We start from the raw sequence: 23,235 nt of genomic DNA, 5'->3' as shown, positions 1-23,235 counted from the left end.
CTAAAACGGTCTATATGGTGGTTACAAAGTTGGGAAACACAGACCTAATATGAATTTCAATCTCAGCTCTGTAATCAAATAATGTTACATGCCAGGTGTTCCAGGATGCTGGATAAGATGAGGTCTTCCTTCAAGGCTCCCATCAGCTTTCTTGCCTTTTTCTTGCAGGCAAGATTCATAGACTTCCATAATCACCATGTCAGATAAAATCAGTTTTTCAACTACAACAGACTGATTTTTAAAAACCCAGTCAATAAGGGAAAGTTCCTGCTCTAGCTAGCACAGGTGACTACAACATAAAATCAAAATCTCTGGTAGGACAGGACTCAAAAAGATCTATTTATTTAAGACATTTTAAAAGGGTTCAATTAATATGTTCATAGGATGAATTTTAATTAAATCTTAAAACTGAGGCTTTCCGTTATTTCACAAACTACTGTTTTGGCCATAAATTAGTTGGACCTCATCCAGTACCATGCTTTACATAGTTTTCAACAGAAAAATTAAAAAGGTACAATTCTGAACTATACCAAAAAGAAGTACTTTCAGTGACTCCAAACACACATGGAGGACATATCTGTATTAATATACCAAACATTCAATATTTGAGTTACTTAAGTAGTGCCAGTAGGTGAATTTCAAAATGTCCTTTGAAATAAAGAGGGAAATTTTAAATTTCAAGACCTTCGAGTTGAATTAATTGATAGGGTTTATTTTTAAAATAATCCCCCTTGCTATAGTTAAAGAATGATTCTTGCTCTCCTGCATTAAAAGCAAAATGACTGTATTTCTCTCCCTAACCTACAGCTTGGCTCAGCTGAATTCAACATTTTTAAAGCTTTTTTCTCTACTACTAAACCAGTATCTTTCATTCTTAACTGGTCCAAGAGCAAACTACCTTATATGACAGCAATACATACAAATAAATAAAAATAAAAAGTAGAATTCTGCCAGCAATTATTATGCACAACCCCAACAATACAGACACACTCTTAAAAATCAGTTATGTATTTATTTGCATAGATTCAAAGGAAAGAATTAAAAATCCAACATAATATCCCATGAGGCTGACAATTTAATTATTAATCCAGTTTTCTTTTAAAAATGTTTTCCTCTACTAACTTTAGGAGTTACATGAGCGCTGAAACATCAGGTACCTATACATCTTTAGTTTTTGCAGAATTAGTATTAAGTCCAAAAAAGTCATTTTTGATGATGTACCGAACACACTGCAAAATAACATTTCTTTCATGTCGAATGTCTGGAGCTAAAAGCTAAAACAAAAAACAAAACAAAACAAAACAAAAACAATAAAATGATTAGCTGGTAAATAAAACATATCCAAGAAATACAATCTAAAATATTATTATATTTAAATTATTTGTTAAAAAAATAATGTAGGAACATCTCCTTTTAACTTATACCAAGACTATCTAGCTTTTTAAACAGCACAAATGTTCACATTTGGGGTCCTCTCTAGGAGTATCTAACAAAGGACAGGAAATATAGGTTTAAAAGTCTGCAATTCTTTAATCTACAAATCCTGTCAAAGAGGACCCTCCTAAAACCAAACTTACAAACAGTATAGAAACTGATAAGCAGATATATAAATACAGTAATAATGAAACCAGCAGTAAAAATCCCAACATTCCTGGAATGTTACAACTTTTCATTTTTGTGCTTATTGTAATCGAAAGAAATCTAAAAATCCCTGATTTTTAGAAGAAACACATAACCAAGGAATCATATGTGATTTGTAGAAAAGAGTAAGATCACTCAATTTCTTTTCTGATGTCATTAGTGTAGTCTAGAAACATCACAGAGGAACAAATGTTCAGTGGAGAGAGGATTTAATTTACTACTTATAAGGTAAGTATTTTAAAAATGCAATTTATATAAACACTGAAATTTACATTTCACATCAATTTTAAGAAGAAGCAACAGTGTCTACATGTAACACCTCAAAGAGTGCAGGCACAGAACACTTTAGCTACAGCATAAGCACTTACCTGACAGGGCAAAAACAGACTTTCACACAATGTCAACAGTTCTACAACTCTAGTAAAAAATTTGGAATATTTTCTATCACTCTTAGCATGAAAGTCCTGGGTCACTGAACAGCTTCATGTCCATTACTTAGAATCAAAAGATGTGATGCTTCCTCTTTTAAAATTTGTTGAAGACATAAGATTTTTCAGCATATCACGCTGAGAATAAAGTCAATAACGCACAAAATAAACGCATAAAAACCTCTTTCTCCCTTTAGTCTGCCACTGCATTTATCTGTGCTTTCAATGAAAACTTTAACAATGTCAGCACACCTCAATACATATTTCCTTGCCAATCAGTTAAATCTAGATTCTTTTATTTTAAGCAGTTTTGAAAAAGTGTAACTATTCTACACATTTACCAGACATCAGCTATATGTGAAATGAAGCTTCAAAGTTAAGATACACGGTTGAGTCGTCAGGGAGAAAATGTTGTTGGTGACCTTAAAAAACACGCATCGTGAACCCACACACAGACCCAGTGGCTCTGTCTTCATCATCTGAGAAAAACACAAAGATTACAATGTAAAGAACAGTCATTTACCATTTCCAGGAGATACGGATGGTGTGTTCTTGGTTCAAATAATGTTTGATAGTTGTGATAATCTTTTCTCCTCTTAGGGTTTGTCTTTTTAAAACTTTTCTTTTGGCTCTCATACTTTCTAACAGTCACTTTAACATCTTGACTTGGTTTCTTAGGAGTTTCACTATGAAGAACCTCATCTTCCACCAGAATGTCTGCTTCAGTCTTAATGGGAGCTTCTAAATGTGATGAACAAAAAATACAAAAATAAATAACAAAAACAACCTGGTAAACTTCCAATAATTAAAAAAAAAAAAAAAGTCAATAATCCCCCCCCCAGCAGCCATAACTGGCTACTTAGTAATAAAAACTAGGCATTTTTAATATAGCACAATATTTTTCAAGTTAGGAATATAATTTGCCAAGAATTGAAGAGATTACCATAAAGAGCTACAGAAAGTGATCCCTATGAAGGAAATAATACCAGATGGAAACCTGGATCTACACAAAGAAATGAAGAGTGTCAGAAATCGTCAATATGTGGATAAATACAAAAGACATGTTTTCTCATTTGCAAAAGGTTTTAAAGATAACTGTTTATTCAAAGCCAAAATAATAACAATGTATGGGGGATTTACAACATCTCTTGGAAAACCCATAACAATAGCACTAAGGAAGGGAAGAGGAAAGTGTAAGTATATTGCTATAAAATTCTTAAACTATCTATGAAGTGGTGCAATATCATTGAAACTATATTACAACAAGTTGAATGAAGATGCACACTATAAACTCTAGACCAATTCCTAAAAAATAAAAAAGAGGTTCAACTAATAAACCCATATTTGCACTACCCTAAAAATAAGACAAGATAAATGCAAAGGCAGGAAAAGAAGGAAAAGAGAACAAAAAACAACTGAGACAAAAAGAAACAAGCCAAATCAATTACCATATATATAAATAATTTAAACATCACACTTAAAAGGGTGAGTGGTCAGACTGGGGAGAAAAACACAAGACCAATTACATAATGTCTACGAGAAACCAACCTTAAACTGTAGCCAGTCCTTGCCTTGCACAAACAGGAATGACATTAAATCTCAGTTACCAAGGAAGTACTTGCCCCAAGGTGTTGGCACCTTGATTTTGGCTCAGGTCACGATTTCATGGTGTGTGGGTTTGAGCCCCGTGTCAGGCTCCCCACTGACAGCACAGAGCCTGTTTGAGAGTCTCTCTCCCTCTCTCTCTGCTCCACCCCCACTTGCATGCTCACTTGCTCTCTTTCTCTCTCTCTCTAAAAATAAATAAGTAGGGGCACCTGGGTGGCTTAGTCAATTGAGCATCCGATTTCGGCTCAGGTCATGATCTCACAGTTTGTGAGTTTGAGCCCCACATCAGGCTCTCTGCTGACAGCTCAGAGCCTGGAGCCTGCTTCGAGTTCTCTGTCTCCCTCTCTCTCTCTGCCCCTCCCTGGCCCTGCTCATGCTCTGCTTTCTCTCTCTCTCAAAAATAAATAAACATTTGGGGCGCGTGGGTGGCTCAATTGGTTGAGCATCCGACTTCGGCTCACGTCATGAGCTCACCGTTAGTGAGTTTGAGCCCCGTGTCGGGCTCTGTGTGGACAGCTAGGAGCCTGGAGCCTACAGCCTGCTTCGGATTCTGCGTCTCCCTCTCTCTCTCTCTGCCCCTCCCCAGCTTGCACTCTGTCTCTCCCTCTCTCAAAGATAAATAAACAGGGGCGTCTGGGTGGCTCAGTCGGTTAAGCGTCCGACTTCAGCTCAGGTCACGATCTCACAGACCGTGAGTTCGAGCCCCGCGTCGGGCTCTGGGCTGATGGCTCAGAGCTTGGAGCCTGCTTCCGATTCTGTGTCTCCCTCTCTCTCTGCCCCTCCCCCGTTCATGCTCTGTCTCTCTCTGTCCCAAAAATAAATAAACGTTAAAAAAAAAAAGATAAATAAACATTAAAAAATTTTTTAAATAAATAAATAAACATTCAAAATAAATAAATATATAAATAACTTTTAAAAAAAGAATTCAAAGTGGTTTATAGAGTTCAAAACTATGGGAATAATAACAAATGGCAGAAAGGGCACGATTTTCTATTATTTCCTTCCCCTCCAAGTATTGCTCTTCCAATTCAGGAACATGAAAGTCAAATGGACCAGAGCTCACACTGTCAATCTTCCGCTAAGGAATGAGGAACTGGGACCAGTTATGTTTTTCTTGAGGCTCACAACATTTCCCAGCTTAGTGTCATATTTTAATGCAATATTTATCAATCCAAATGAATTTAAAACATAACCGTTCAAGTTTTTCAAACCTATAAATCATACTTTTTTGGTTTGTGGCCTTTTAAAATGAGTTTTCAGTTTAGAGGACCACCGGTCATAGCCCAAACCAGTTTGAAAAAACAATTTTGAAGAGCTATAAAACTGCACTTAACTTCTAACATGGCAAAACAAAAACAAAAAGCTAACATGCAAAACCCAGGACAGATATCAAACTAACCCACTTGGAAACATTACTCATTGAAATTTTCTTTCCTATGTATATCTTAATGATTCGGACAGCCTTAATGATTCGGAGCCAAGCACAGCCTCTTGTTTTGCTTCAATGTTTCTTGAGGGACCCTTTCCTTGTTTAAAACTCTTTCTGGAAAAGCACTATTCATGTTTAAGATCCTCTCCACACCTTTGTATTAATTCCTAAGTTGAGACCGATCTTAATTATGATGATACAATTGTTAAAATCTGTGATGAATCAGACTATTCCTCTCTATTTAGAATCCACTTGAATAAGCAGCCTTCTAGATGCTATTTCATGGTTCAGCGAAAGCCCCCTTTATTTCTTTGGTTTACTTCTTCCGAAGTCCCTCTGTGTCAATATTCTATCCTGTGGCCCAGAATTAACCATGAATGTTGGAAACTTGCTAGTGACCTGGGCGACTATGTACAATAAAGCTGAATTCAAACTACAGAAAATAATTCTTTTTTTTTAATTTTTTTTTCAACGTTTTTTATTTATTTTGGGACAGAGAGAGACAGAGCATGAACGGGGGAGGGGCAGAGAGAGAGGGAGACACAGAATCGGAAACAGGCTCCAGGCTCCGAGCCACCAGCCCAGAGCCTGACGCGGGGCTCGAACTCACGGACCGCGAGATCGTGACCTGGCTGAAGTCGGACGCTTAACCGACTGCGCCACCCAGGCGCCCCCTACAGAAAATAATTCTTAAGCCTTAGGAATGTGAAGCAAGGTCTTTTTCCTTTAGGCAGGGAATTTTAGACAATTAGTAAAAATAAGTTCATATAAAATCAAATGTATCTTTTAATAGATGATATCTTCTATTATCTATAAGAAAAGGCTATGCATTTCTGTTCAGGAACACAGAGCATGACTATAAAGAAAGGCAATATAGTTGACTTTTTTAGATTTTTAAGTCCCTAAACCTAGGCTTTATATCAGCTCTGACACATACTAACTTCACAAATTTGTCTTCTTTAAATTTAAGTTTCTATAAATGAAGGAGTGGGACCTCCCAGTTTCCTTTCTTCCTTCTAACTGGAAGATGGTGGCAGCCTCAAAATGAAGACATGAGAATGAAAGTATCAAGTGTTTTATCTTAAGAGAGAGAGAGAAGAGAGCATTAGTGCAGCTTGTTTTTATGAGATTCAGTAATCTGGTAACAGCTTTCATTGCTATCACCTGTCATAAATAAGAGCGATAAGCAGGAAATATAATATGTGTTTAAAGAATAACTCCATAATCGTATCAGTGTATTGGAAACAAGAGTAAAGAAATAAATACTTTTTCTTAAAGTAAAAATAAAAATAACAAGAGGCAACCATCTGTTAAGAAATACTCTGATAAAGCCAAAGTAGTTTATATATCAAAATTCAAGTAGCTTTTAACCAGCTACCATAGTAAATCGTGGTCCATTAAAAAAGAAGAAAAAGTCCCTATGTTACGGATACATCTAAACATTATCCTTCATATTAAAGCCCAACTCTTTCTCCTTCAACATCTTCCAACTATACAAACGGTGATTACCTGTAACCTAATTAATATTAAAAGTGCTGCCTTCTTCATCCAATTACACTCAAATCCTCCCTTCTTTCTACACACTCACTTGTAGACCCTATATTCTCATCTTCGGTATATCTCCTACTGTGATTACACATCTTGTCCAGAGACACACACAAATGAATTCTCTCATGGATGGTAAAGCCCAAATAAATTTACCATGCAGAGCCAGGGTTCCACAACAGAAGGACACGGGCTTACTCAGTAAGCATACGCTGATTATCTATATATGAACCCTGGGTTTAGAACTGCAACACTATGACGATGAATAACCTACTCACAACTCTTTTAGGTGGCCCTAAAAAAGGATGCTAGATTAAGCTGGTTTGTCAACATCTTTAAAGGTTAGACATGTATCCTGTACATCACTGACTTCTCAGAAAGAACATTCAAGGATTCCATTTCGTCCAGTCTTTAAAACACATAGGCTAATTCAACCACAAGTACAGAGTTACTGTGTTCCTCAAATGAGCAGTTTACATAAATGCGCTCTGTAAAGAACAATGCTCCATATACATCTAAGGAATTCTATTATCCGTTTGGTCACAAATGACCTCTCTCTACCTACCAAAGGTGCTAAATAATTTTTTTTTCTTTTTAAAGTTTATTTATTTTGAGAGAGAAAGAGCGAGTGAGCGAGCATGCACACCAGGGAGGGGCAGAGAGAGAAGGTGAGGGAAACCCAGGCAGGCTCCAGGCAGAGCCCGAAACAGAGCTCAAACTCACAAACTGTGAGATCATGACCTGAGCCGAAACCAAGAGTCGGATGCTTAACTGACTGACCTACCCAGGCATCCCTGAATAAACATGTTAAGACAAGTGTTCTTGAGAGTAAAAAAAAAGAAATTAACTTTCTTTGTCATATCTTTTAAAATTTTTATTTCCTTAATGGAATATTTCTCTTTCTCTTTCTCTTCTGTCATTATATTATTTTTGCCTTTTTCTCCCAGGCCAACAATACATTTCCTCATTTCTCCAGTTTTCCTTTATCCTCTGCTAACTTCACTTCTGAATCAGATGAAAAAAGTGAAGATTAAATAAAGAATATACTTGAAACATCTTGCCCTCAGAAACACACACATGAAAGGATGCTACTGATGCACAGTATACACCAAATTCAAAAAGCACCAAAACAAAACAAACCGCCTGTAACAACTGAAGCCACAACTTACCTTCTGGCTCACTCTCTGACCCTGAGAGACTGCCATAGCTGCTCATTAGTGAGCACAGGGCTGGTGTTACTTCCTTGGGTATGACGGTACTCTGTGGTTTCTCCTCTTTATCAGACTCTGAAACAGAACAGGAAAGAAGGGAAACAGTCAACCAGAAACATCCACCACCATATTTAAGAAAGCTGACAGCCCCCCACTCCCTCAGATGTTAATAAAAAGGAAGCAATTTCTGATCATTTCCCTAATCTTCCCCAAAAACAAAATTCAGGAAACCTAAAAATGTCCCTTGGTTTGAAACCTTCATGGTCAAAGAAGCTATCTGCCCCAAAGAGAAGACAGAGGGTCAATGGAAGCTACAAAGAGCTCAGTTACTTACCATGCTTCACAGGTTATGGAATTTGGGCCTTCTCTAAATTAATTATACAGTCTTTGCTATTAATTATTTTACTTCATTTATGCTACTGTGCTAATAATTAATTTCATTAAGGCAGTGGAAAGACCAAGGCCAGTAATTTATTTAACTTCACTAGATTGGGATGGTTGACTGTAAAAATTAGATTTAGGAATAAGTAAACTATGAAAAAAAATCTACCTCTTTTGTTTTTAAGACTGGTTTTGAGGGCACAAGTAATATTTAAAACACTTTATACATAAAGGATTACTCAAAGAGTTACACTGAAATGAATTCACCCGAAGTTTTTATTATTTAGAACTTCTAAGAACTTAAGTAAACAAGTTAAACCAGAGAATTGAGCAAGTCTCAAAGAGCCTGCCAAAGGTAAAGTGTTTGATCATAGCCCAGTGAACCTGGCAGTAGCCTCAGGACACTGCCTATTACATGTGTTTTTGGCAGCTCTAAAAGTGTATTAAATCTCTTCTAACCAACCAATAAAAAGAAAGCCTGACTGAAGAATGAAAACAGGAAGTAACCTGTCTATGTAATAATGAACCAGCTCAACCCACAACCAATATGAAATGTTTCAAGACAGCATTTAACATTCACCAAGTCAGCCCAGGGGAAAATGAAACATGCTAGTAGGATATGGGGTATACGTCTATGTGAACACGGAACTACCACCTGCTGGTGTTATGAAGTTAAATCCCCTCTCCTCCACCCATCCATACTAATCAGCACCACAGCCCCCAAAACGGCTCCTTGTCAATTTTAAGCCATTTTATTATCCTTTCTCATGAATTAAATAAGGGAAAAGAAAAATACACAGTTTTATATACAAATTACTAGTGGACTAAAGAGAAATCGACAGCAATATTAGTATGGAGACTGTTCACCTCATTGTTTGAATGATGAGATGCCAAACTATTATTTCCTTCTAAGACCCAAAGAGAGGTACTGAAAAGCACAACACAGTTGACTATAATGCTCTCTAAAAGTATAAGCTTAATTCTCAGGAGGTGTCATATGTTTTCACTATTCATTACAGGTGATGAAATCAAAATTCAGAGAATCTAAATTACTTTTCCTTCAGGTAACAAAATTATACAACAGTTGGATCAAATTTAAATCCAGGCTGTTTGACTCTAAATCCCAATTCTTAATTAGTGGGCTAGAATATCTCCTATAGATACATAAAGTCCTCTTCTTAAAATGAAGCCATCCTACCAAAATGTCTCCATGGACGGGGCACCTGGGTGGCTCAGTCGGTTGAATGTCCAATTCTTGGTTTTGGCTCAGGTCATGACCTCACAGTTTGTGAGTTGGAGCCCTGCATTGGGCTCTGCACTGACAGTGCAGAACCTGCTTGGGATTCTCTCTGTCCTTCTCTCTCTCTGCCCCTCTGCAGCTTGCTCTCGCTCTCTTTCTCTCAAAAAAAGAAAAATAATAATAATAAAAAACATAAAAAAGTTTTAAAAAATGTCTCTATGGTCAGTAATAATGCTAAAAAATATCTTCTTCCAGCTATGGTTCCATTTCTCTGTTCCCTGTTCTAGCAAAACTCCAAACAACTACCTGATCTACTTGGAGGTCAACAAGCACAAGTTACAGGGGGGAAAGGGTTCGGCTTTGTTCAGTACTGTATCTTCAGAGCCTAAAACAATACATAAATGTTCAACAAATATTTGAAGAACAAACTGTTGCATGAATGAATAACGACAAGTTCAAAAAAGGCTAACTAGTACAGAACAATAGGGTTAGGAAAAGGTAGAGCCTCAACACAAACCTAGTTCTGTCTGGATTCAAAGCTCTTTTTTTTTTTTTTTTTTTTTTTTAAAGTAGTCTCCATGGGGTGGAGCCCAACCTGGGGCTTGAACTCACGACCCTGAGATTAAGACCTGAAATGAACCACCCAGGGGCCCTTCTTTCTTTTCTTTAATAACATGATTCCATTTTTATTTTTAAAAATCATATACACGTGATAAGAAAAACATTACAAGGATATACAACAAAATGTGAGCAGTGGCTGTCTCTGTAAGTTAAGAAAAAGTAGGGTGGTTTTTTTTTTTTTAATGCTTTTCAGTTTTTTCTGTTTTTATAATCGGAACATAATAGAAAAGCACAGGGAAATAAACCCTGGAGGATAGTGTTTCCTCACAACTCAATTCAAGAAGTGGAGGGCAAGGCTTTGATTGGCCTACATATCACACCTTTTCCTGCCTTTTTTTTTTTATAAAAAACTTTGTATTTGAAACAATTTTAGATTTACACAAATGTTGCAAAGACAGTACAAAGAACTTCCACATACTCTTCACCTAGCTTCCCCTACTGTTAACACCTTACATAACCATGGCACAATTCTCATAGCTACCACATTAACATTGGTATAATACTACCTTATCTACAGATTATATAGTAATTTCACCACTTTTCCCACTAATGCCCTTTTCTTGTTTCAGGATCCAATCCATCATGTCACAATGCATTTAGTCATTATGACTCCTTATCTGTGTCTTCTCCAAATTTGTGACAATTTGTCAGGATTTCCTGGTCTTTCATGAACTTGAAGATTCTAAAGACTACTGGTCATTATAGAAGGCCCCTCAGCTAGGGTCTGCCTGATGTTTTCTGATGATCACACGGAAGCTACGGATTTTAGGCAGTGCCGTTCTCATCACATCATTTCAAGGGTCCATGACATCAACATCACTTATTACTGGTGACATTAACCTTGATCTCTTGGTGGTCTGACTGGTTTCTCTGCAATAAAGTTACTATTTCTCTCTTTTATTATTCTGTTTTTTCAAATCATTAAGTCCAGCCCACATTCAAGGGAAAGGGAATTAAGCTCCTCCCTCTTAGATAAGGAATATCAAAGAAACTTGGACATATGTTAAAACCACCACAGTATTATTTTACTAATAATTAATAAGGGGGAGATATTTTGAAACTATATTAAAGTTTTGCCACTAATTTTACCATTCCTCAGTGGGTCTTGCCTGAAACAATTACTGCTGTCGTGTTTTAATGGTAACTTTCTATTTCCTTCATTTCTCCTACTTTTATCAATTAGAATTTGTCTGTAAAATCTGTTCTTCCTTCCTCATTTTTTATTTCTATCTGCATGGACTCATGGATATTTGTTCTTTGGGTTCTAATCTATTATTCTTTATTTTGTGGGTAGAATTGTTCCAACTTTGGCTCTTGGGAGCATTTTCCAGTTGGTCCCTACATCCTTTGGACACGTCTGCATCCTCACATTTTTCTGAGCACTTTCTTCCCTTCTGACATTATTAAGGTGCTCTAGGTTCACTTTGTATCTTCTCTGTCCCAGCTCTACGGTCAATCATTTCTCCAAAAGGCCCTGGTTTCTTCAGTTTGACAACGGTAAAACCACAATATGGATGCCTGGTGAACTCACTACCAGGACTGTCACATAGTTCGCTGTACTTGAGTACCCTCCCCATGGGTAAGAGCTAGGAGTCCACACAAGTGAACAATTGCTCCCCGCTTTCGTTCTCCCTCAGGCATGTTTTGGGAATCCATTGTATGCAATAACACTTTGAAAAGGGGGATCATCTTTTTGCCCCTATCAAAAGTCCTCGACCATGACTTTTCATCTAAAAAAATAAATAAATAAAAAGCCATTCCCGAAGTCCCTTGGATCTACCAGCAGTTCAAACGCAGGCATTTTTAGCAGCTGCAAAGAGTATGCTGAAGGCATTGTACTGGCTGACAAAATAATACTCAACGAAAATTCACTCACTTTTTAACAAAAGCAGCCGAAACACCTCTCTAAACCAAAAATGCCAGTATAAAGATAGGAGCAATGAAGATGATAAAATCAAACTTTAAAATGATTACAAAATACTAGCTCAAATAATTTCTCTTACTGTTAAAACCCTAGCAATACTTTCCTTAGGGTAAATCTCACCTCAATCTCTCACAATACATATCATATGCCCTCTGACCAAAATACATATATATATAATAATCTAAAATTTATCACTGGACTATGAATTTCTTGAAAGCAGGGAGAAACTTCTCTAAATTACAATCCTGAACAAGCAGAATGTGGGACCTCAAGTAAATCCTTACTGAAATGAACAGTGGGAAAAAAATGCCCTCTGTAAGTCTTGCAGACTTTGTAAGTATAAACCCTAGGTGTAAACGCTTCCCATCTGGCTTCTTCCTACAACTTCTTTCTTTACGTGTCTCTCGCCTTCGTCCCCCTCCTATTTCCTATAGCCTTTATGAAGCAAAACACAATTACACACTCTAGCTCCGTGAAGATTTATCGATTACGTACTCTAAAGAAAACGCAGTATGTTGAAAAAGTCACCCTAAAAAATGGAAACCTTGCTTTACAGTTTCCAACTCTCAAAAACAAGTATTAACAACAAGCATTCATGGCAACTGACATGCTAGCTTATTTTCTTATTTTCACATCTACCTTTTAAACGCCAGAAGCCCACCTACCTTAATGTCAGTGTAGAGACAGTGTCCCCCAGTGTTCTATGACAATAGCTATATTTATACTATACAACTGACAACTTGGATCTTTTTTGTTTTGTGGATGCTGAGGCACTTCAGTCGGCGATGCTTGACACACATCATTGCCCAGCTCTTTTCTTTCTAGCTCAGACAACACTTACTAAAACCACATGTCAGGAAAGCCATAAAACATGTTGTATATATACTTAAACAACAAATAAACATGGTCCCAACGAATGAGACACCAAAAACAGATTTGCAACAACACCTTGAGAGACAGGTTAGCAGAATATGCAAGGAACTATTAAAAAAAAAAAAATACAGCACCATTAAGGACATCTAGTAACAACAGGCCATATTCAAAATTGATAAACTGGGAGACTCCAAATGATAGGTTTTCCCTGTGTAACAGTATCAATCCCCAGTTAAAGCACCTGCGCAATTAATGAGCATTCACATACTGCCAACTATCACAAAAAACACTGGTTTTCTAAGCATGATCTGAAGTCTATAAAGATCCTTAAAAACTGTTCTTGTTTAAGATGTGAATGCTGATGTCTACATAAGGTTCTGAGCCTAAAAAAGGAGAAAAAAAAAAGTAAAGCATTGAGAAATCTTCATTGTAAAAGTGAAATTAGTGATGAAAACTGCCACCTGAGAGCATGAACAGGGCCATATTATTACAATGGTGCCCTGCCAACAATAACCTAGATAATGAGCATGACAACCGATCATAAGGTGGGCCGGCTCAGGCCCATGGAGAAGGAAGCTGCCTGCAAACAAGTGTAGGACTGACAGATTGGAGAGCAGACATGCTGACAATATCTGGGCATGTGAAAATATGGTACACATAGCTTTTTGTAGCTACAACTGGAGTGAAAAGTTGAAGAACCAATGCTCTAAACATTGTTTCGGAAAATATAGAAGTCCAGAAGAAATCCCAGGTAAAGGATAACATAAATTTAAATGGAATCTCTCCCACAAAATAAAGCTACCCTAATTTGATCATTGTTTTTTTTTTTTAATTTCCATAAAGAACATTATCATAAACTTAAAACTTACTTGTAAGAGTTTTATATTCAAGACTTACATAATCATCTTTGACCCTCAATATAGGTACATTGCTATCTTTCATCCTCAGTACAGGTAAAGGTTTCAACATTTAAACCAAAAAAATTACTTGAGATCCCTCATTTAACTGCTGCTAGGAATCTGACTAAATGCTTTCTACCATGAAGATGAAGGTATTTACACTGTTCTCACATCTAAAGTATCTCCTGAATACCTACACACAGGTTTAATAGAGCAAATATATGATCATCTTTTTGTTGGTATTTCACCAGATCACCACATACTAAACTCCTTCTTTAAAAATGAGAAAACAGAAGGGGTTCTTTCTGGCTCAGTCAATAGAGCATGAAACTCTTGATCTCAGGGTTGTGAGTTTGAACCCCACATTGTGTATAGAGATTACTTCAAAAAAGAGAAAGAAAACAGAATTACCCATCTACCAAAGCTAACAGGATGAAGACTGTGCAACATTACAAAGTCCTTCAAATGTTCATTTAGAAAAGTGCATGAAGAATTACATAATTTTCAAATTAGTAACTTACTAATTTTAACAGTAGTCTTTGTGTTTCAAGTATTTTAATGACATGAAAGTTTATACTTGAATACAGATGGTTTTTATCATCAAGGTCACACATTGTGAATCTGATGAAGTGTGTGTGGGCTCTAATATCTTTGAAGGGAAAAAATCAGTGCCCAAGAGTAAACAGCCCTGGCCCAGATGTCATCTGCCTTTTCTTTGCTATCAACAAGGATAAAAAGTTGCCTTTTCCAAACTCTCTCCTACATCTCAACTATCCTAGGCTCGTACAATATTTTTTTAGATAAATTCAGACTTCACATTTAGAGGAAGTATAGTGTCCGGTCGAGTCGGACTCTTAAATTCAAACTTTGGCTCTGGCATTAGCTAGCAGCTGCACTAAGGTAAACTCCTTACCCTGCGTCCCTCATTTCTAAAATGGAAGTAGCAACAGTACCTATGCATTTGAAAAGGTTTGCAATGAGAAAAAGAGTTATTAACACATACAAAGCACGTAGAGCACAGTAAGTACCTTACTCAATAAGTGTTAGTTGGTGTTAAAATAATTACTATCATTCTAACTAAATTCTATCTTATTCTTAGCCTAATACTCTCTTATACCAAGATCCCTTCCATCCTGATTTAGTCACTGAATGAGTGACCCCATCTCTTGCCATCCATAAGTTTAATAATTTGCCATGTGATTATCACAGAAGCCATTGTCTTCCAAGCAGAACAGAGCTTGCTAGCAAACTTCTAATGTAAAATCAGTCCACTCACTAATAACACTCCTTTGCAGAAGAGAACATACATACGTTATTGGAAGGAAAGATGGTAGAAGTATTTACACCTATATTTTTGTTTTTCAAGACACTTACATCTACATTTTTATTTTTCAGAAGGGAAAATGGAGCCTCAGAGGCTGGAGGGTATCTCTATGTGGTTAGCAGCATTCTGGTCCTTTAATTTTTCAACTTATTAAGCAAGAATAAGGGAATTTAAGGCTAATATAAATACATTCTATGGGCTGAGGAAGAACAGTATCAAATACAACGAAATAATATCATTTACCCAAAGAGATTATGTTCATGCTTAGCTGCATAAATAATACTGGCTTCCGCTGGAATTACCCACTTCACTGGTGGGGGAAAAATTAACATAACTGAAAGATTTTGTATCTATAGCATTAACACATTCAGAACAATCTTAAGAAAGTTCCCAAGATTACACCATACTATGAAAATTATCCAATAAATACAACCTTCCTTTCATATCTGTCTGCCTCATGCACCCACTCCCCAAGATTCAGAAAAGATGACCTGAAATGAGGGTTTTGACAAGACACTCCCATTACAAAGAAAAAGAAAAGCATCATTCTACTTTTGTACATATTTGCCATCAAACTCTCCACAAATAACACTGTGAAGAATCAAGTTCAGCACCATGGCCTGTAAGCTTATCAACATGCTGCTTTCCTGTTTAGCTTACCAGAGTCCGTGTTTACCAAAACACCCAGAGGGTCTGCATTTGCCTTGGGCGGATCTTCAGGCTTCGAATCACACAAGCTACTACCAGATCCAGTGGCTGCTGTCTGTCCAACACAGTCATTTTTCCATTTGCGATGCCTGCCAGGACTTCTGATCTTTGCCATATGTGAATGTCTGGACATCCCTTTCATCTTGCTGGAGTGAGAAAAATGCAATTCTTAATGTAAAAGGCACTGACCCCCCAAGAAAAAGAAAAAAAAATGTTTTTTGAGAGACCACAAGAAAGCACCAGTGGGGGAAGGGCAGAGGGAGAGAGAAAGAGAGAATCTCAAGCAGGGTCCTGCCCAGTGGGGAGCCCAATGCAGAGCTCGATCTCAGGGCCATGAAATTATGACCTGAGCCAAAACCAAGAGTCTGACGCTTAACACACTGAGCCACCCAGGTGCCCTCCCCCCAAGAAAAATTTAAAGGAGAGCACTGAATGCAAAAGAAACCTAGCCACCAAATCAATCATTTGTAGCCTACTACATTCAAGAGATAAAAGAAATAAACTCAATGGGTTCCAAGGACAGGGAACTTTATGGCAGAACTTTAATAAAATAACACACGACAATAAATACCACTTTATGAATTCCAAGATGCACATTTCCTCCCGTATTTTAACCCCTCTGAAAAGGGTCTATGTTGTATGATCAACAGGAGGTGAATTTAACTGGCAGAATTTTCATTCTGATTGTGCATAAAAGTGTTTCTTAAACTTACAAAGTGTGTTGACTCTTGTCTATTCATTCTACAGGCGTCTTAAAGTTTCTGACGCACTTACAAATATGCTGCCTTGTTTGATCTTCATGACAACTCTTTGAAATTGGCTAGACAGGTACTACTCTCTTCACTTTGTAAGAGGATAAGCTTAAAGATCATAAACTGAGCACAGTTTCACAGCTATCTCAAATCAAGTGCCCTCTCAATGACTACAATTACTCATCTTAGAAGGAAAAACAATGCTTATACAAGCATATTCTAATGTAAGCTATGTATAGGGAAAAATTTCAAAAAAAGGTTTGTTACACATTCTCAATAGAAAATACAAAGTATCCTTTGGTGGGGATGAATTTTCACAAAAAATACATTTTTTTTTCTAATTTGTCATTTACCAGAATTCTTTTTTTGTTTTTTTTTGTTTGTTTGTTTTTCATTAATAATGGAGGCTGCAGTTAGGAATATAGAAATTAGAAATCTGGGTTCAAATCCCAATTCTGCCACTTACTAGCTGTGCCTCTTGGACAATATTAATATCCCTAAGTCTGCTTAATCCCTTGTTTGTAGAAAGGGAATCATAGACACATAGAATTAATATAAAGTGCCACACTGAGCCCTTAATAAATGGTAGTTATTACCATAACATTTTCTAAATAACTTGCTAAGCCAACATATTCGGTTAATATTTCTGTAATCCAAAGGTTCTTAATTCTTTTAGGGTCACCATAATCCTTACAAAGTCTCATTCCAAAAAATCATATATAGGCTCCAAATTTTGCAGAAAACCATGGACCAATTTCTAATGTGCAACCGCAGACGTCAGGCCTCAACAGTTTCATCACAGGTAAAACAAGTTAAGAGTCTTGCCTCTGGCTCACAGTCCCCGTGAGGATGATGAAGAGATGCCACTTTCCATAGGCTCCCATTCACAGAAGCCTTCCCTGCATTCTGCTCCTACAGCACCTCACCACAGATGACTTCTAAATGATCATTTTTAAGGTATTCAGTAATAAGCAATGAATTAGAATGACTTTTTTTTAAAGATTTTTTTTTCAGTAATCTCTATACCCAACATGGGGTTCGAACTCACAACCCCAAGATCAAGAGTCTCATGATCTACTGACTGAGCCAGCCAAGTGCCCCTGGAATGACCTTTAGTTGATGAGATCAATAAGACTTCACTGAAAAGTGATGTATCTGGAAGTTGCACTGCCCCACCTTTGAGGGAGTAGTTCCTTTACACAGTTGCCTAACAATCATTTACAGGGAAAAGTTTAGGGACGCCTGGGTGGCTCAGTTGGTTGAGCATCTGAGTTCAACTCAGGTCGTGATCTCACAGTTGGTGAGTTCAAGCCCATCGAGCTCGCTGCTGTCAGTGCAGAGCCTGCTTGGGATCCTCTGTCCCCCTCTCTCTGTACCTCCCCCACTTGCACTCTCTCAAAAAGTAAATAAAACATTAAACATAAATAAATAAATAAATTAAATAAAAAGTTTATTTAATCAACACTTTAAAACACTTAAAGCATAACATAAGTTAAAGTGTAGATGCACATGAAGTGGAGAGATAAAGGAACAATTACAACCAAAAAGCTAGTAGAGGGGGAGCAGATTATTAACAAATTATTCAATTATTCCAAAAGGAGGCAAGGAAGGAAACAACAACCAAAAAAATGGGACATGTAACAAAAAAAATTAGGGCGCCTGGGTGGCTCAGTCAGTTAAGTGTCCAACTCTTGATTTCAGCTCAGGTCACAATCCCAGCCAAGGTTGTGGGATCGAGCCCCTCATCAGGCTCTGTGCTGAGGATGGAGCCTCCACTTATGATTCTCTCTCTCTCTCCCTCTGCCCCTCTCTCCCACTTGCATACTGTGTCTCTCTCTCTCTCTCTCTCTCTCTCTCTCTCTCAGAAAAAAAAAAAAAAAGGATACAAAAAGAAAGGCAAAGAAAAACCTTTTCAGACACACAAAAGCTGAAAGAAGTCACCTCCAGCGGTTCTTTATTACAAGAAATGTCAAAGAAAGTGTTTTAGCAAAAGGAAAATGCTATTAGACGAAAAGTTGGATTACCATTAACGAATGAAGAGTACCAGAAATGGTAAATATGTAGGTACCCCAGCCATCAGCCAGGCTAGATCAGCCATCAGCCTACCAAACCCCAGCTGTGACTGAACTTTGTCAAGATCTAACTGAACCCCAACGGACTCCAGATGTCTGAGCAATTAATACTTGCTATTTTATTGGCGGGAAAAAAGGACACTCATTAAGAGAGTAAAAAGGCAAGTCACAAGTTGTGAGGGTATATTTGCATATATACACTCTACTCAAAATAGGATTTGTATCTAAGTAAATAACTCCTACAAATCAAGAAAAGCAACCCAGTTAAAAACTGGTCGAAAACTTGAACTGGCACTTCACAAGAAAATAGCAAAATGGCTGATAAGCAAATAACAAGGTGTCCAACATCAGCGGCACCTGGGTGGTTTGGTCAGTTGAACGTCCAACTTTTGATCTGGGCTCAGGTCATGATCCTAGGGTTGTGGAACTGAGCCCTGCGTCAGGCTCTGCACTGAGCATGGAGCCTGCTTGAGATTCTCTCTCCCCGCCCCACCCCTCTTCCCTGCTCACGCACTCTTGCTCTTTCTACCTAAAATAAAAATGGTGGGGTGGGGGGGGGCAGTGATGCCTGAGTGGCTCAGTCAGTTAAGCGTCCAGACTCTTGATTCTGGCTCACTCATGGTTTGTGAGTTTAAGCCCCGTGTCGGTCTCTGCACAGCCAGCATGGAGTCTGCTTGGGATTCTCTCTCCAACCCCTCTCCGCCCCTCCCCTACTCACACTCTCTCAAAATAAATCAACTTTTTTTAAAAATAAAAAGTAAAATAAAATAAAAATAAAAATAGGGGCAACATGGGTGGCTCAGTTGGTTGGGCATCTGACTTGATTTCGACTCAGGTCATGATCGCATGGTTCACTGGATTGAGCCCACGTCAGGCTCCATGCTAACAGCATGAAAGCCTGCTTGGGATTCTCTCTGTCTCTCTCTGTCTCTCTCTCTCTCTGCCCCTCCCCCACTCACACACACTCTCTCTTGCTCTGTCCCTCTCAAAATAAATAAACTTAAAAATATTTTTTCTTAACTTTTAAAAAAGGTGTACAACATCATTAGTCAAGAGGGAAATGGTATGACATGAGGAAAAGGCATAACTAAGCATTAGTCAGGAAACAAGGGCAATTAGATACATAATCAGTACGAGAGTAAATTGGTACAACCATTATGGAAAACTGTTTGGCTTTACCTATCAAAGCTAAACATACAGATGCCCAATGATCCAGCATATATATGACCAGTGAAAATGAGTACTTATGTTCCCAAAAGACATGTAAAGGAATGTTCGGGGTGCCTGGGTGGCTCAGTTGGTTAAGTCTGACTTCCACTCAGGTCATAATCTCACAGTTCGTGAGTTTGAGCCCTGCGTTGGGCTCTGCACTGACAGTGCAAAGCATGCTTGGGATTTTCTCTCTCTCAAAATAAATAAACTTTAAAAAAAAAAAAAAAAAAAGGATGTTCATTAGTAACAGCTTATTCATAATAATCCACACTGGAAACAATCCTAATGTCCAACAGTAGAATGGATATTCTTACAAATGAGTTCTACACAAGAATGAACAGTTTACAGCTACACATAAAATGAATGAATAGCACAAAATAATTCTGAACCATAGAAATCTTACACCAAAGAACATATATTATATGATTTTTATATAAGGTTCCAAGAGCAGGCAAAATAAATCTGTGATGATAGAAATCAGAAAAGAGGTCATCTTTGCAGAAAGGCATCGAACTAGGGAGAGCTTAAGAGAGATTTATGAGACGAAGACATTTTGTATATTAATCTGTGTGGAGGTTGCACGGATGTATGTGTGTATGTGTATAAATCCGAGTTGTACACTTGAGATTTACAGATTTTATTTACATTAAAAATAAACTTTAGCAAAAAAATAAAATGGAAACAATTTTTTTTTTAATTTTTTTTTTTTTAATGTTTATTATTTTTGAGAGAGAGACAGAGAGCAGCAGGGAAGGGGCAGAGAGAGGGGGAGACACAGAATCGGAAGCAGGCTCTGGGCTCCGAACTGTTAGCACACAGCCTGACGTGGGACTCGAACTCACTGACCGCGAGATCATGACCTGAGCTGTAGTCAGCGGTCCAACCGACCGAGCCACCCAGGGGCCCCAAAATGGAAACAATTTTGAACAAACTTCTATGAAGGTGGGGGACTGGGGAAAACAGGGCGTCTCATAGGCCGCTGGTGGGAGAGCAAGCTATGACAGTTATTTGGCAGTTAACCATTAATACTGCAAATACACATTTTATCTTTTGACTCGGCAAATCCACTTCTAGGAATCCATCCTTAGAAATATTTGTACATGTGTAAAATGTATGTGCAGGCCAAGCATGGCAAATTTTTATTTGTAAAAGATTGGTAAAAACTTAAGTATCTGTCAATGGGAAATTAGTTTTAGAAAAGAAAAAAAAAAAAACCCTGTGGGTTACCCTTAGGGTTCTATACATCCTTGAAGAATGAGGAGGCTTGTTATTTATTAATATGGGACAATCTCCAAATATATCATTTGGCTAAAAAAGCAAGATATAGAAATAGTGTCAAAAAAGGAGAAAGAAAAAAAAAAAGACTACTATCTTATGTGCTATATGAAGTATCTCTGGAAGGAAAAATGGGTTGCCTCTGAGAAGGACAACTGTTTAGCTAGGAGACAAAGACAGAAAATACTTATTAACGAGTCTTTGTGAAAACAACGCGAATATGGGGTATTATCTGTTTAAAAATATAATTTAAAGAAATCCTGAAGTTAAAAATTTATAAAAGCAAAGATTTCAGAATCAGAAATATAGAAATTTTCAGATTTTGGTGTATGCTCATTTATTAATTTTCAGCATACTCGTTTAAAATAAGCACTGAGTTGAGGTGCCTGGGTGGCTCAGTCTGTTGAGCCCCCGACTCTTGATTTTGGCATAGGTTATGACCTCATGGTTTGTGAGTTCAAGCCCCGTGTCTGGCTCTGTACTGAGAGCATGGAGTCTGCTTGGGATTCTCTCCTCCCCCTGCCCCTCCCTGGCTTGTGCATATTCGGGCACGCTCTCTCTCTCAAAATAAAGAAATAAACATTTAAAAAAATAAAATAAAATAAGCATTGAGAATGCAAGCGATTTTAAGGAACTTACCCATACTGTGTTGTTGTCAAAACTGCTCCTCTCTTTTCCTTTTCAAGTTTTAACTTTTTCTTTCTTTCGATATTGGCCAGAGTCGGGTAGTTTCTAGAAAACAATAAAAATCAATTATAAAAGGGCTTTTAGAGTACAAATTTAATTATCTAATCAAGCAATTACTGCATTTAGCAATTTCTGTTTATTTAATAACTAATACAATAAATCATTTTAAACCTTTAATTCTTTCTAGAATTTTTTAAGAGAAAAAAAGTAGACTGTGACAATGCTACTCAAGTAGACCAGCTGTCAGTCCACAAACTGCCACCAGTCAATGAGTAGATAAGGAGCTTATACTAGAATTTGAATTAAATATATCATAAAATGTGCTCAAACTGATATAGTTCATTTATTTGCCATTTATCCATAAATACTATTTAAAAAATGTAAGTCTATGCAATTACTTATGCAAATACATACTAGGTACACCCAAAGTTACCAAAATGAGGAAGAAACAGTTCTCAAAAAAGATAAGAAAAGCACACAAATAGCTATTACAAAGGGCAAAATATAATAAAAGTACCCCAAAGAGGTACAAAGACTGAGTGGGAGGAAATGATCATATCCAGCAGGAGAAATCCGGAAGAAAAGATGAAAGAAATTAGTCTTACATGGTGTTAATAAACAGAAATCAGATGGAAAAGCTTCAGTGTTCTAAGCAGAATAAACAATACAAACAAACCAAAGCCCCAGAAGGTGTGCAAGATATCCAGGGAATGGCAAGTGGTTCATTTTGTATGAAACAGTTACAAGCAATCAGACAGAAAGGGAGGCTGAGGCCATTAAATGTGCCTTGAAACCAGACTAGAAAGTTTATATTTATTTCAGTGACAATAGGGAGCCACGGAAAGTTATGAACAGGGAGAGCTATGTGTAAGGCAGTGATTAAGATTAAATCTGACAGCAATGTGCAAGATGAATTGCTCTGACAAAGCTTTCTTTGTTCCTTGGCACAGTCGTGTGGAGATGCAAACTCTGGTGGTGAGGGGAACAGATCTCAGGAGTATAAAAAAAGCACAGACAGAGGGGGAACACAGCTCTCTACCACTCAGCTTGGCTGGTCATCAGAGTAAATATTTTAAGAAATATCAACAAATTGTGTTCTGCCATTGTTTCTGCGACATTGTTTCCACCCCCAACTTCCCTTTTTTTTTTTTGTTTTTTTTTTTTTGTTTTTTAACACCTGCATCACTGATTTGAATGGCACAGACAATATGAAGCCTTTGGGTTGGCCACATTGGAAGATAAGAATGGAAATGACATTGAGTAAGTGGTGAAATAATCAGAAAAAAGGCAATGAATTTCAATGAGGACCGTGCAAAGCAATCTATTCAGCCAAGGAAAGTAAACTCCATAAATAAAAGATGATGAATGTACAAGCTATAAATAAACATAAGAGGAGAAGATCAAG

At 37.4% G+C, this 23,235-nt stretch overlaps 1 protein-coding gene across 1 annotated transcript in view; it reads right to left on the bottom strand.

The window, feature by feature from the left end:
- Positions 1 to 992: 992 nt before the first annotated feature.
- Positions 993 to 23,235, bottom strand: part of NUFIP1 (nuclear FMR1 interacting protein 1) — a 39,814-nt gene continuing 17,571 nt past the window's right edge. The window contains exons 6-10 of the mRNA XM_047080030.1: positions 21,783 to 21,875; positions 15,785 to 15,978; positions 7,821 to 7,937; positions 2,593 to 2,810; positions 993 to 1,274 (exon numbers count right to left, since the gene is read on the bottom strand). Of these exons, the coding sequence (XP_046935986.1) occupies positions 1,158 to 1,274; positions 2,593 to 2,810; positions 7,821 to 7,937; positions 15,785 to 15,978; positions 21,783 to 21,875 (739 nt within the window). The 3' untranslated portion in view covers positions 993 to 1,157. The remainder of the gene's footprint in view (positions 1,275 to 2,592; positions 2,811 to 7,820; positions 7,938 to 15,784; positions 15,979 to 21,782; positions 21,876 to 23,235) is intronic.

This window comes from Lynx rufus, unplaced genomic scaffold (genome assembly GCF_022079265.1).
Source record: "Lynx rufus isolate CCGP_SWC_20201006 ecotype Redwood Valley unplaced genomic scaffold, mLynRuf1.p SCAF_1, whole genome shotgun sequence".
Classification (NCBI taxonomy): domain Eukaryota; kingdom Metazoa; phylum Chordata; class Mammalia; order Carnivora; family Felidae; genus Lynx; species Lynx rufus.
The sequence above is the reverse complement of the archived record's forward strand: the minus strand, read 5'-3'. Positions and strand labels throughout refer to the sequence as shown.